This window comes from Mandrillus leucophaeus, unplaced genomic scaffold, assembly GCF_000951045.1.
Source record: "Mandrillus leucophaeus isolate KB7577 unplaced genomic scaffold, Mleu.le_1.0 Scaffold592, whole genome shotgun sequence".
Lineage (NCBI taxonomy): Eukaryota > Metazoa > Chordata > Mammalia > Primates > Cercopithecidae > Mandrillus > Mandrillus leucophaeus.
This window is the reverse complement of record NW_012106386.1, coordinates 1,344,346-1,356,962: the sequence shown is the minus strand read 5'-3', so window position 1 is coordinate 1,356,962 and position 12,617 is coordinate 1,344,346. Positions and strand designations below refer to the sequence as shown.

At 34.1% G+C, this 12,617-nt stretch overlaps 1 protein-coding gene across 1 annotated transcript in view; it reads left to right on the top strand.

Moving 5' to 3' along the window:
- The first annotated feature begins 435 nt into the window (after positions 1 to 435).
- TDRD3 (tudor domain containing 3) overlaps positions 436 to 12,617 on the top strand; it is a 47,307-nt gene continuing 35,125 nt past the window's right edge. Inside the window, exons 1-2 of the mRNA XM_011999427.1 lie at positions 436 to 1,308; positions 6,178 to 6,303. Coding sequence (XP_011854817.1) covers positions 436 to 1,308; positions 6,178 to 6,303 — 999 coding nt within the window. The remainder of the gene's footprint in view (positions 1,309 to 6,177; positions 6,304 to 12,617) is intronic.

Here is a 12,617-nt window from a genome sequence, read left to right as displayed (position 1 = left end):
CATTTTTGCTAAGGCTAGAACATGACTGATAATAATAGCTATATATTTCTAAATTAGAGTGGCATTCAGAAGGAGTTGATCAGGGTTGTACTTGTGCAGTTTCATAGCCGTTTCTGAGTTAGCAATTTGCAGATCTGTTTCATTAATGTTTTAGGAGATGATTTACCAGAATAGCATATGTAGGTAGCTGTATTATAAGAATTTGGATTATCCACCATTTTTCTGTAGTCCATTTTACTACTTTACTTTATTAATGTTGCTGACTAAGAAAACTGTACATTAGAAATGCAGGACTCCAAGGAAGCAGAGAAGGAGTAAGATAATGATGTAGGAAGATGGAAGAAGATTTTAGAATAGTAGTTTGATAATTTTGTATTAATAGAATAAAGCATTTTGAAATAATTATTAATGCAGAGTCTTCATCTTAATTTGCATATGGTATACTTTTACCTTTCAGACCCTAAATCACAGCCACAGCAGCTTCATCAGGGACAATACAGATCGTCAAATACTGAGCAAAATGGAGTAAAAGATAATAATCATCTGAGACATCCTCCTAGAAATGATACCAGGCAGCCAAGAAATGAAAAACCGCCTCGTTTTCAAAGAGACTCCCAAAATTCAAAGTCAGTTTTAGAAGGCAGTGGATTACCTCGAAATAGAGGTTCTGAAAGACCAAGTACTTCTTCAGCATCTGAAGTATGGGCCGAAGACAGAATCAAATGTGATAGACCGTATTCTAGATATGACAGAACTAAAGATACTTCATATCCTTTAGGTTCTCAGCATAGTGATGGTGCTTTTAAAAAAAGAGATAACTCTATGCAAAGCAGATCAGGAAAAGGTCCTTGCTTTGCAGAGGCAAAAGAAAATCCACTTCCTCAAGAATGTGTAGATTATAATAATCAAAAACGTGGAAAAAGAGAAAACCAAACATCTATTTCTGATTATTTTTATGACAGGAAATCACATACAATAAATAATGAAGCTTTCAGTGGTATAAAAATTGAAAAACATTTTAATGTAAATACTGATAATCAGAATCCAGTTCGAAGTAATAGTTTCATTGGTGTTCCAAATGGAGAAGTAGAAATGCCACTGAAAGGAAGACGAATAGGACCTATTAAGCCAGCAGGACCTGTCACAACTATACCCTATGATGATAAAATATTTTACAATAGTGGGCCCAAAAGAAGAACTGGGCCAATTAAGCCAGAAAAAATACTAGAATCATCTATTCCTATGGAGTATGCAAAAATGTGGAAACCTGGAGATGAATGTTTTGCACTTTATTGGGAGGACAACAAGGTATGGATGCTTTAAAGATACTATACACTAATATTACTAAATGTTACATTCTAGCAGGACTTTCTAGAAGCTGTCACTTTGGAACTATGAGTTTTTTCCTACTATCGTACCTGTTTAAAATCTTTGAACAGATTTATAGATATATGAAGGATAAACAAAATATTTAATATTTTTATGGATGCCTAGGGACAATCTGTCCCATAAGATTTGGTTAAGTTCAGTTTGGCTTTAGCTTACGTGCCAGAAAAATATTGTAAAAGTAATTATGTGAAGTTGAACTTTATTTTACTTATCATCAGCTGAATTACATATGTTTGCTTTTCACTCTGGTAAAATTACGCTGATTCACAAGGAAGAAAATCAGTTGAGTGGCACAAAATGAAATTCTGCAGATTTTCAGTGAAAGAAAATAGTACACATTCAGCCTACTTTTTAAAAAAGTTAACATGTAAGTTAATTATTTATCTTGTAATGATTTAAAAATTATTAAACCATCGCTTCTCGGCCTTTTGGCTAAGATCAAGTGTAAAAATTATTAAACCAATTTTTAGTTTTATATTATATGGTGGCTTAAGGGAAAGAGAGAAATTGTAGGGGAAAGAAGGAAGGAAAGACAGAAGATGAGGGCAAGAAAGAGTACAGTGGGTCAAGTAAAAGCCTAGCCAAGAGTTAGAAGACCGGCACAGTGAGAACAGGAAAGGGAAAGGGACAGAGAGACCATCAGAGAGAAGGGGACTTGGCACATTTTTTTTCCTTCTGCCCAACCTGCTCTTCTGTCAGCTAGTCTTCTCATCCTTGAGGGCTTGGCTCAAACCTCACCTCCTAGAAGAAGCCTTCTTTGACCTGCCCCATACTTCTACTTACATTATTCTCTTTATCAGTGCCTTAATCACTTTTTTAAATTTATCACAATTTGTAAATATTTTTTGTTTTGGTTCTTGAATTGGTATCTCTTTGCACTACCATAATATTAAGTTCCTTGAAGGCTGGACTCTGTCTATCTGGTTTTCGTCTGTAGTCTTGCTTCTTTCACAGTATAGGGACTTCATAATTATTTGTTAACTCTGTTAGTTAATTGTGGAGAGAGCACTTATATATGATGAAAGTAGGATGGTGAGGGGATGAAGACAATAGCAAGGTAATAAAAATGTATGTAAGGGAGTTACAGAGCAAAAGGTCTGGGAGGATGTGAGAAGCAACTCAAAAGAGGAAAAATATTCTAAATAATTTTTTGTTTGTTTGTTTGAGATGGAGTTTCACTCTTGTTGCCCAGGCTGGAGTGCAATGGCATGATGTCAGCTCACTGCAACCTCCACCTCCCAGGTTCAAGCAATTCTCCTGCCTCAGCCTCCCGAGTAGCTGGGACTACAGGCAAGCACCACCATGCTGAGCTAATTTTTTGTATTTTTTTTTAGTAGAGACAGGGTTTCACCATGTTGGCCAGGCTGTTTTCAAACTCCTGACCTCAGGTGATCCACCCGCCTCGGCCTCTCAAAGTGCTGGGATTATAGATGTGAGCCACCGCACCGGTCCAAAATAAATATTTTATAGGTTGCAGTTGATACAGTAAGGGTGTGCCTATGAGAGTGTGTGGCTAAAGGGAATGGTATAAGTAAAGGTAACTGAAGATTTCAAGGAATTGAAATTCACACTAGGGATTTGGGTGGATCCTTTATTAAGGATGCTATAGGATTTGGGGTCAAGAACCAGGCCTTCTTGTGTTCATTAAATAATGAGGTATAAGCAGAGTGTTAGATGTATAAGCAGAGTGTTAGATGTTGCCTGATGATAGAATAAGGAGTACAGAGTGAAACAGCTACATGGCCTAGGCTTTTAAGGTTTTTGTGTGAGTGGGATGATGATTGTTTAGAAACAGCATCTCTGTCACATCTTTACTTAAGCCTGGAAGGAAAGGAGGAGACAGCACTGTGTGTCTTTTCTTTTTCTCTGGAAAAGCAAAATCCTGGTATTCCCAGGAATACCAGCAGATTTGGAACTATTTCATATGGCCACTTCCTGGCTATTAGGAAGGCTTGAAACACAGATGCAGGTGGTCTTAACCATCCAGATTCTTATTCTTCCAACTCAGACCACTTACTTTCCAAAATTCAGGAACTATTTGTTTTGAGTAGTGGGAGATTCATTATATTTAGCTATTTCTCCTTCATGGTGGAGGCAAGAAAAAGTGAAGTACTTGGAAATCAGTGTTTATTGAGCCAACAGTAGCTACCTTAGAAATAATAGTCACTATATCTGATGCTCCCGTGAGAGGTTAACATGAGGATGGAAAAGTGTTTTCTGTATTGGATAATGTGGGGTTATTGGTGACCTTGACAAGAGCAGAAGTAAGAGATTGGAATTCACCAAGAAATGTTCAAAATGTTTGAAAGGCTTGGTAAGTGACTCTAGCTTCATTTCCATAGGAGAATATGGGAATTTCCGGGAAGTTCTTCTTCCTTTAGACTGCTAAACTAGTTCAGCTATTTTTTCCTCAACTGGAACATTACAACAACCTCCATATTGATTTCCTTGCCTGAAACTTTATTCCCTTTAAATTTGTCACCAGTATTGCCACTACTGTGATCCTGGTGTTAGACCATGTCATTCCTTCTAGTTAAAGTCTTCACTTGTAGAATAAATATAGATTTTAGCCTTTTTATTGGATATATATCCCAATAAACCCATCATGAGTTGAAAATATCATAAGTCAAAAATACATATATCTTAGTCATGCTAAGATATAGCATGATTCATGCTATATCTTAAGTTAACATGTTTATTTAATTTACCTGAACTGGCATAATTTGGCAACTCAGAACAATTTACAGAACACAAAAGTATGGGGCTAAGAAATAAAGGAAGAGGGGAGAGATGAGAAGGTATAACAAGAACTCTAAGATGAGGAAAATTACAGCATCATGTCTCTAAACTTGCTAACATTCAGACCTGAAAAGGAAACACCATGAATTCACTAACTGCCTTTGTGATATTAAATATACTAGTTAAAAACCAACTATTTTGAGGGTAACTCATTTTTTAGAAGGATGAGAAAAAAATGAATTTTTGTTGCCTTTAGTATTTTCTAATTCTAGCGAACCTCTTAAGAGATACTATTATTGACTGGGTGCGGTGGCTCATGTCTGTAATCCCAGTACTTTGGAAGGCAGAGGCGGGCAGATCACCTGAGGTCAGGTGTTCGAGACCAGCCTGGCCAACATGGTAAAACCCTGTCTTTACTAAAATACAAAACTTAGCCAGGCGTGGTAGCAAGTGCCTGTAATCCCAGCTACTCGGGAGCCTGAGGCAGGAGAATCATTGGAACTCAGGAGGCGGAGGTTGCAGTGAGCCGAGATTGCACCACTGCGCTCCAGCCTGGACGGCAGAGGAAGGAAGACTCCATCTCAAAAAAAAAAAAAAAGAGCGATACTATTAGAGTAGATAGTGTTATACTATAATAGAGCATTCAAATACCTTAGCTTGAAGAAAACATTAACAGCAATTTGTTCTTTGTTTCCATTTCACATTTACTAAGCAACATTCAGACCTACAATTTGTATCCTGAAAGGGATGATCTGTACTGAAAGATTACTCCAATCAGATGATTTATTCCCAGTTAATTTAACAGATAAATAGAGCTATATATTAGTTATTTAACAGATAAATTTTAAAATTGTAGTTAAGCAATATTCAGACCTACAATTTGGGTCCTGGATGGGATGATCTGTACTGAAAGATTACTGCAATCAGATGACCTATTCCCAGTTAATTTAACAGATAAATTTTAAAATTGTAGTTATTGGCCAGACAGTGGCTTATGCTTGTAATCCCAACACTTTGGGAGGCCAAGTAGAGAGGATCACTTGAGGCCAAGAGTTTGAGACCAGCTTGGGCAACCTAGCAATACCCTGTCTCTGAAAATTTTTAAAAATTAGCCAGGCATGGTTGTATGCACCTATAGACCCAGCTACTCAGGAGGCTGCAGCAAGAGGACAACTTAAGCCCAGGAGGTTGAGGTTGCAGTGAGCTGTGATCATACCACTGCATTCCAGCCTGGGCAACAGAGTGAGAACTTGTCTCTAGAAATAAAGATAAATAAATAAGTAGATAAACAATTGTAGTTATTAAGTAAAGCAGTTCCTTGTGAGTTTGTTAATATGCATCAGTTCTTAGAGCCTGCTAACACTAAGGAAACTGGTAAGTCTCTGGACTTGCAATGTCTTTAATCCTATAAATACTGGATTTAAGTGATGGGCTTAGCTTCTTACCTGACATTCCTACTTCATTCCAGCCACTTGTGATGACTGAAACAATGAGCCGCCTTTTTTGCAATTTTTTTTTTTTTAGTCAGATATTTCTGTTTTTAAAATAAATTACTCTATAGTTATATATTCTGATTAGTATAAAGAATTGTTGGCTGGGCACAGTGGCTCACGCCTTTTGTCCCAGTACTGTGGGAGGCCAAGACAGGCAGATTGCTTGAGCTCAGGAGTTTGAGACCAGCCTGGGCGACATGGTGAAACCCCCATCTCTGTGAAAAATACCAAAAAATTAGCCAGGTGTGGTGGCATACGTCTGTAGTCCCAGCTTCTTGGGAGGTTGAAATGGGAGGATCGCTTGGGCTGGGGAGGTGGAGGTTGCAGTGAGCCAAGATCTTGCTACTTTACTCCAGCCTGGGTGACAGAGCAAGACCCTGTCTCAAAAAAATAAAAAGAATTGTCTTACTAATGTTAGTCAAAGGGCTCCAAAGGTAAGTTTTCCTTCTAAAGAATATTACATATTGGAACACTTTAAGAATTTGCATTTCCCTCAAATATTGCCCTTTATAGACAATACCAATTGTCATATTTAAAACTCCTTTTGCCCCCTCAGTTTTACCGGGCAGAAGTTGAAGCCCTCCATTCTTCGGGTATGACGGCAGTTGTTAAATTCACTGACTACGGAAACTATGAAGAGGTGCTACTGAGCAATATCAAGCCCATTCAGACAGAGGCATGGGTACGTGATACATATTCTGTACAAAGGCATAAACTATTTTGAAGAAAATATATAGCTCTAAAGAATTAGATAGCCATACAAAATTTGCAAGTGGAATAATATTTTGAATTTACTTATAACTGGCTACCCTTAAAGTAAGATTTGAATTTAATGCTTACACTGAACTACAATAAAAATGAATGCATTGGAATTACTTTTTTTGTATAATGTTTTGTTGTATTATGCTTTGGAAATAGGTGCCCTTATTTACATGTTCGCCAAAAATTTCTACGTGTGAAATGGGTGTTTATGCATATTTTGTTTTTTTCCCAGTTTGTTACTTTGAATTTTACTAAATTATGTCCAGCAGCTGTCAAATTCAAATCTCTGTTGGATATGCATGTATCATTTATTATTTTAGTTACAGGTGAAATTAAGAAAAACACTTTTAAGTTATATACAATTTTACACTGCATTTACTGCATATATATTGATGTATATATGTACAGGTTAACTATAAATTATCTGTTTGCTAATTATTGGATTAGTTTTGTTACCAAATGTTATGTCAAAGCTGTGTGATAAATTTGATGATGTAACTTAGAACTTACTGGCCTCATGGAGTCCATTTTAGAAAGAACTTATGTGATTGTATATAGATTGATTCTTACATTTAGGCAGAAACAAGAATACAAGATGTATTAGAATGAGCTCTGTGAAGTTTTTCGTAATTCTTTCATTTAGTTTGTGAGTAGCTATTAATAAATTTATTGTTATAAGCCAATATCAACAAATATGTTGGCATTTTCCTAAAATAGCAAAATATTCTAGAAAATTACATCATCCAGACAGTAGCTTTCATCATTGAAGGATACATTGTTTTCTCATGAACTGCTTTTAGTTTTGGTCTTCTAAAATTTTTCTGTCATATCTTCAGTGGCACCCCTTCTCTACCTTCCAGAAAGAGAAATAAAATGGCAACAAAAAAACCAAAAACTCTAATAGTAGTAATAATGTTTTGGGCCATGGATCTTTATTTTTTGGCATTTTGTTCTAGAGAAATTATTTTCTAGATAATTTATTATTTCAACTTTTACAACATAAGATTACTAATGGCTCAAAGTTTAATTAAGAGATTGTTTCCCTAACTCTTATTCTCTAAACTTTAATTGCTCTTTGCCTAAAAACCCCAAATCATCAATGTCTAATTTACATCTTTCTTCTCTTGGAGAAACTTGGTGTAACTATATTTTTAGTCTTCCGAGAGGTTCTCATATGATGGCTATTTTCATTCTCTTTTCCATTAATACACACATTTTAATCTAGTTTTGATGATGAAAGTAATTATGTATTGAATCTGTATTTCTAGAAGTTGAGTCCTGGTTTGCTATTTATTATGTTCCCAGTTGTTTTTAGCCGTAGCAGTTAAAGATTCAAAATACAATTCTTATGTTATTTACTTCTTACTTTTTAGAAGACTTAATAAGAGATTAATTTTATTCTTCTCTCCCTAAAGAAAAATTTAGTTTTCTTATGTGGTTTCTTCTCTCTTTCCTTTTGCTGTTCCAGGGTGGCCATAGCTGATGAGCACATTTCTTATTCCTCACTGTAGCTCTTCTATTGAGAGGTGTTTGGTCCTGAAGTGATCATTTTCTTTCTATAGTCAGTGACTTTTCGTATTTCTCCTTTAAGAGTCCTCATTGCTTTATCCTTGATTTTAGGTCTGTATAAACTTAGCTGGAAAATCAATTTATCAGGTGTCACAGCTCATTTAATGATTCTGTTCTGAATTACAGCAATACTTTCATATTCTTCCTACTTATTTATGAATATTTATCTATTATTATGTCATTTATTAACCTATTTTCTTTTTCTACAATCAAGTTAAAAATCTTTTATAAAATATTTGAAATATTTTACAGAAAGAAGCAGGATAGAATCACTGAATCTTTTGGAGAGTCTGGTATTTCTTTTCTCATACTTTTATAATCAAATGGTTGTTGATGTTTTATGAATTTGCATAAGTTACTATAACAAACATCTCTGGATCATGCACATCATGATCAGCCTTTCTTCTTTATCTGCATAAATAATTAACTTAGTTGAGAGAAATATCTCCTCGAAATATAGAGGCCACCAGCTTAATATATCTCGACCTATTTGTATTTTAAAAAATATTTGTGTGCACATAGATGTCAAAAAACCCTCAAGAAATATAGTCTGTGTTGCTGTCAGTACATGTAATGTGGAGTTAGTATAGAATTCTCTTAGCCCCTGAAAGTATTAATGTTGGGGTCTTTGAGTACTTTTTAAAAATTTTGGTGAAGAGGAAATTATCACAAGTTTTAAGTCAATCAAAAATGTACAAAATTATCAAAAAACGAAACATTCACTGTACCAATAAGAAGATAACTATAACTGATAAATCATACTAGAAAAATTAAAGGGCTGCAAAGCTGCAGGGGAATGGTTAGAGAGGCCTTAGCACAATTATACTATGGATTGTGGAATTTTTAATTTTTTAACTTGTGCACTATATATGTGCACTACAATTTTTTTTTATTGTGAAATGGTATCTTTTATTAAGATTTATGTTTGTTATTGCCATAAGATTTTGGAAAACTCCTGTTTTCCTGAATGTAGCAGTGATCATTTAGTGAAGATTTTTTTAAACTAGTTTGCAGAAAAACAGTCAGAAAAGCCTGCATATAAGCCAAAAGCCTTTGTAGAAAATTAGTTGCTTGTATTGTCTTTTAAAAGTATAAGCATAAATCATTAAATAAAAAGCATGATATATGAAGTGACTCGATGACTAAGTTAATAGCCCGTTGTATGGAAAATTAAAATAAAAATCAAGTTAATACTTTAAATGTAAGTGTTAATGTTTTTCTCATGAAATTTAGAAATTATTTGCCTTAAATTTGTCAGTAGGCCAAATATTTATTTCTCCTTTTCCTGTGGATATATATTTTTACTTCTAGAACATACGCACTTGGGGAGTATATTTTTGAAATATTTTGAAAGTGTTAATGTTGGTGTCTTTGAGTACACATTTATATGGCCAAAATGTGTGTTTTGATTATGATTAAATACTAATTTTCTTCAAAATGATTCATTAAACTTCTGTTGTCATCCGTGATTTATTTGTTCTAGCTAGATTTCACCTGTTATTTTTTGTTAGTTTGTTTGTTTTGGCTGTCTTAAGATATTCTATCTTAATATGATGTCTTTATTGCAGTGAACTTTCTAGTTAACACACATGAGATGTGTGTTATTATTTAATAATAATAATATCTCCTTGAAATATAGAGGCCACCAGCTTAATATATCTCTTAGCCCCTGAAAGTATTAACTGGATAAATACTCATTATTAACTGCATAAATGCTCTTATTTATCTCAAAAAATGAGTTCTTTTAACATTGTAGGATTTTTCTTATTTTAGCAAAGTAAATGAAGCATTATGGAGTCTCATGTTTTACTAGTAAAATTACATATGGAAAAAAACAGATTTTCTGTTTCCTACCGCTGTATGAGAAAACTTTAGGGGCAAAGAAAACCTGCTACTTTTGTTTTCCACAGGCCCTTTCCAAATTGGTTCCTTTAAACTCTAAAACTAATTCCAGGAAACCAGCAAAAAGATGCCACAGGCAATTTGGAAGCTTGTAAAATACCCTGGTGCTGCTGGTCAGGCAAACTTTTTGTGTTGTTCCTTCTGAATTGTTCTCCTAAACCTGGGAAAACATTGCTGGGTCCTCATTTGCCATAAATATTCATGACCTGAATTTTATTGAGACTTTTATATCCTAAGAAGTGTTTTAGAGTGTGTTGATACCTAAACTTTCTTTTTAAAAGTTCATAGTATCCACTTCTTGGTATCAGGAAATGATCATTGTTCAGCTATTATTTCAACTATAAAAATGATTATTGTGTAGGTAATTGTTAGTTCTAAGACCTTAACATACAGTGCACATCATCTTGGCCAGTACTTCTGGAAAGTAATAGGCAAATTGTTATTGTCTTTTAAGTTGTCATCCTATCTTAAGTGTTTTTCTGTAGAATACTCATTTATTCAATAAATATTCATTAAGTGTCTCGTACATCTCTTAGGTGTCGGGCACTGTTCTAGGTGAGGGAATACATAAGTCTATAAAACACAAAAATCCCTGCCCTCTGCACAAAGATAAGAAAGTCATAGTTTTTATTATATGAAACAAACTGAAATATCTGATTAGGGTCTGAATTCTTCTTGAAGCTTTAAACAAAATACGAGTACAGAAAATGTTATTTACTGAAGTTTTAATTTAAATAATTATAGATTATTATTCCATATTAGTTTAAAGATAAAATTAATGTGGAAGAAGAAAGCATAACTTAAAGAATTGTATCTCTTTAAAAAGTTCTTATGGCCGGGCGCGGTGGCTCAAGCCTGTAATCCTAGCACTTTGGGAGGCCAAAACGGGCGGATCACGAGGTCAGGAGATCGAGACCATCCTGGCTAACCCGGTGAAACCCCGTCTCTACTAAAAAAATACAAAAAACTAGCTGGGCGAGGTGGCGGGCGCCTGTAGTCCCAGCTGTTCGAATGGCTGGTGCAGGAGAATGGCCTAAACTCGGGAGGCGGAGCTTGCAGTGAGCTGAGATCCGACCACTGCACTCCAGCCTGGGCGACAGAGCGAGCCTCCCTCTAAAAAAAAAAAAAAGTTCTTATATATTTTATCTATTTAAAAAGTAAAATTTGTTTGTAAGAGGGTTTGGGTTCTTTTTTTATGATAATTATGTATATTTTCATGTTAGCATACTTTAAAATGAAGAACTATCAATCTCAAGTTTTGGTTTTGAAGTAACTTTGTATACAATTTATTTTACAATGTCATCCTGGGAAGCACATGTGAAAGTTACCTTTTCAAATTCAAATAATATTAATAAGAAGCTACAAATTATTCCATCACTATTATAATATTAAAAAGAAAAATAGAACCTTCCATAATTCTAATGAGGAGGGTGATGGAGAGTTGTGATACATATAATAATGAGTTTAAAATGAGTACTAAATATAGGTCGTGTTAGTAATTTTAATGGCATAGTTATAAAATTAGGCTCCATCTAGTTTTATTTGATAAAATATCGTAGTAGATATTAAGAAGGATAATTCTTATAAAAACCATTGACCTCAGAGGAAGATTAGAATTATGTAACAGTGTGGTTTTGCCAATTAGTATGTAGTAAACAATACAAGCACCTATGTGACCCTAGTCCAGAAGATTTTACATTTTTACTGATAAGTTCTTAAATAAGTTAGTGGTTATAATTTTTCATACTTACTGGTTAAGGTCACTGAAATACATCTTCTTCTACCACACATATTTTGGGAAACTTTCAGAGACTGCCGTGTGAGCAGTGTTCATTTTCTAATATAAACAAGAGTAAATCAGAAAGAAACCATATGGCTAGTTTAGCGCCATTCAAGAACATAATTTTCAAATCGTGGTACATGGAACTTAGGGATTCCATGCAGTATCTTTAAGCTTTCTTTTAATAAAGTTTGGTTGTATTAGATGGTGCTTTATTTATTTCTTCCTCATCTGTCACCCAGCCTTTTACAATTTTTGTGGGAGGTTGCGGATTATACAAAAACACTTTGCTGGAGATATAAGAACTCTGACACAGAAGGACGGAACATTTATTAATAAATGTATTCCATATGCATAAATGTTACCTTAAAATTTGTTCATATCTAACCCTTAATTCCAAATTCAGTTTGTGATAGTTAAGCCTAATGGAATATTACGAAAAACTTGAGATTTAGTTTTGACCTAGCTATATTATTCAGTGGGGACATTTTAATTGACCATTTAAAATAATACTAAGAAAATAATATGCTATTTTAATAACCTGTACAAAATATTGTTTGAATTCTAGTATCTGATAATAACATATTATGATCTATTTAAATAAACTATATGTAAAAACATATTTAAAAGGTTTCTGGGTATTCTGAGTTTTCCTTTATTGAGCAATGAAAGTATAGATTATATTATTGTTTCATGTTTCTTTTTTCTGAGGGTGAAGTAAATCCCAAAGTGAAATAACATGGCAGGATATTACCTAACACATGCCATCACTCTTTCTAAAGTTATTTTAAGAATAATGCAGCTGTTTCTAACTTTAATTACAATTCATAAAATAATTTAAGCCTCAAATTATTTAACTATTATTAAGTAGACATTAGTTCCACTTCATAGTTAAACAAATTTGGAAAATGCTAGATTAAAAATATTAAGTATTAGGTTAGCATAACTATTTGAAAAATCTACAGCATTCTTTTTATTTTTCT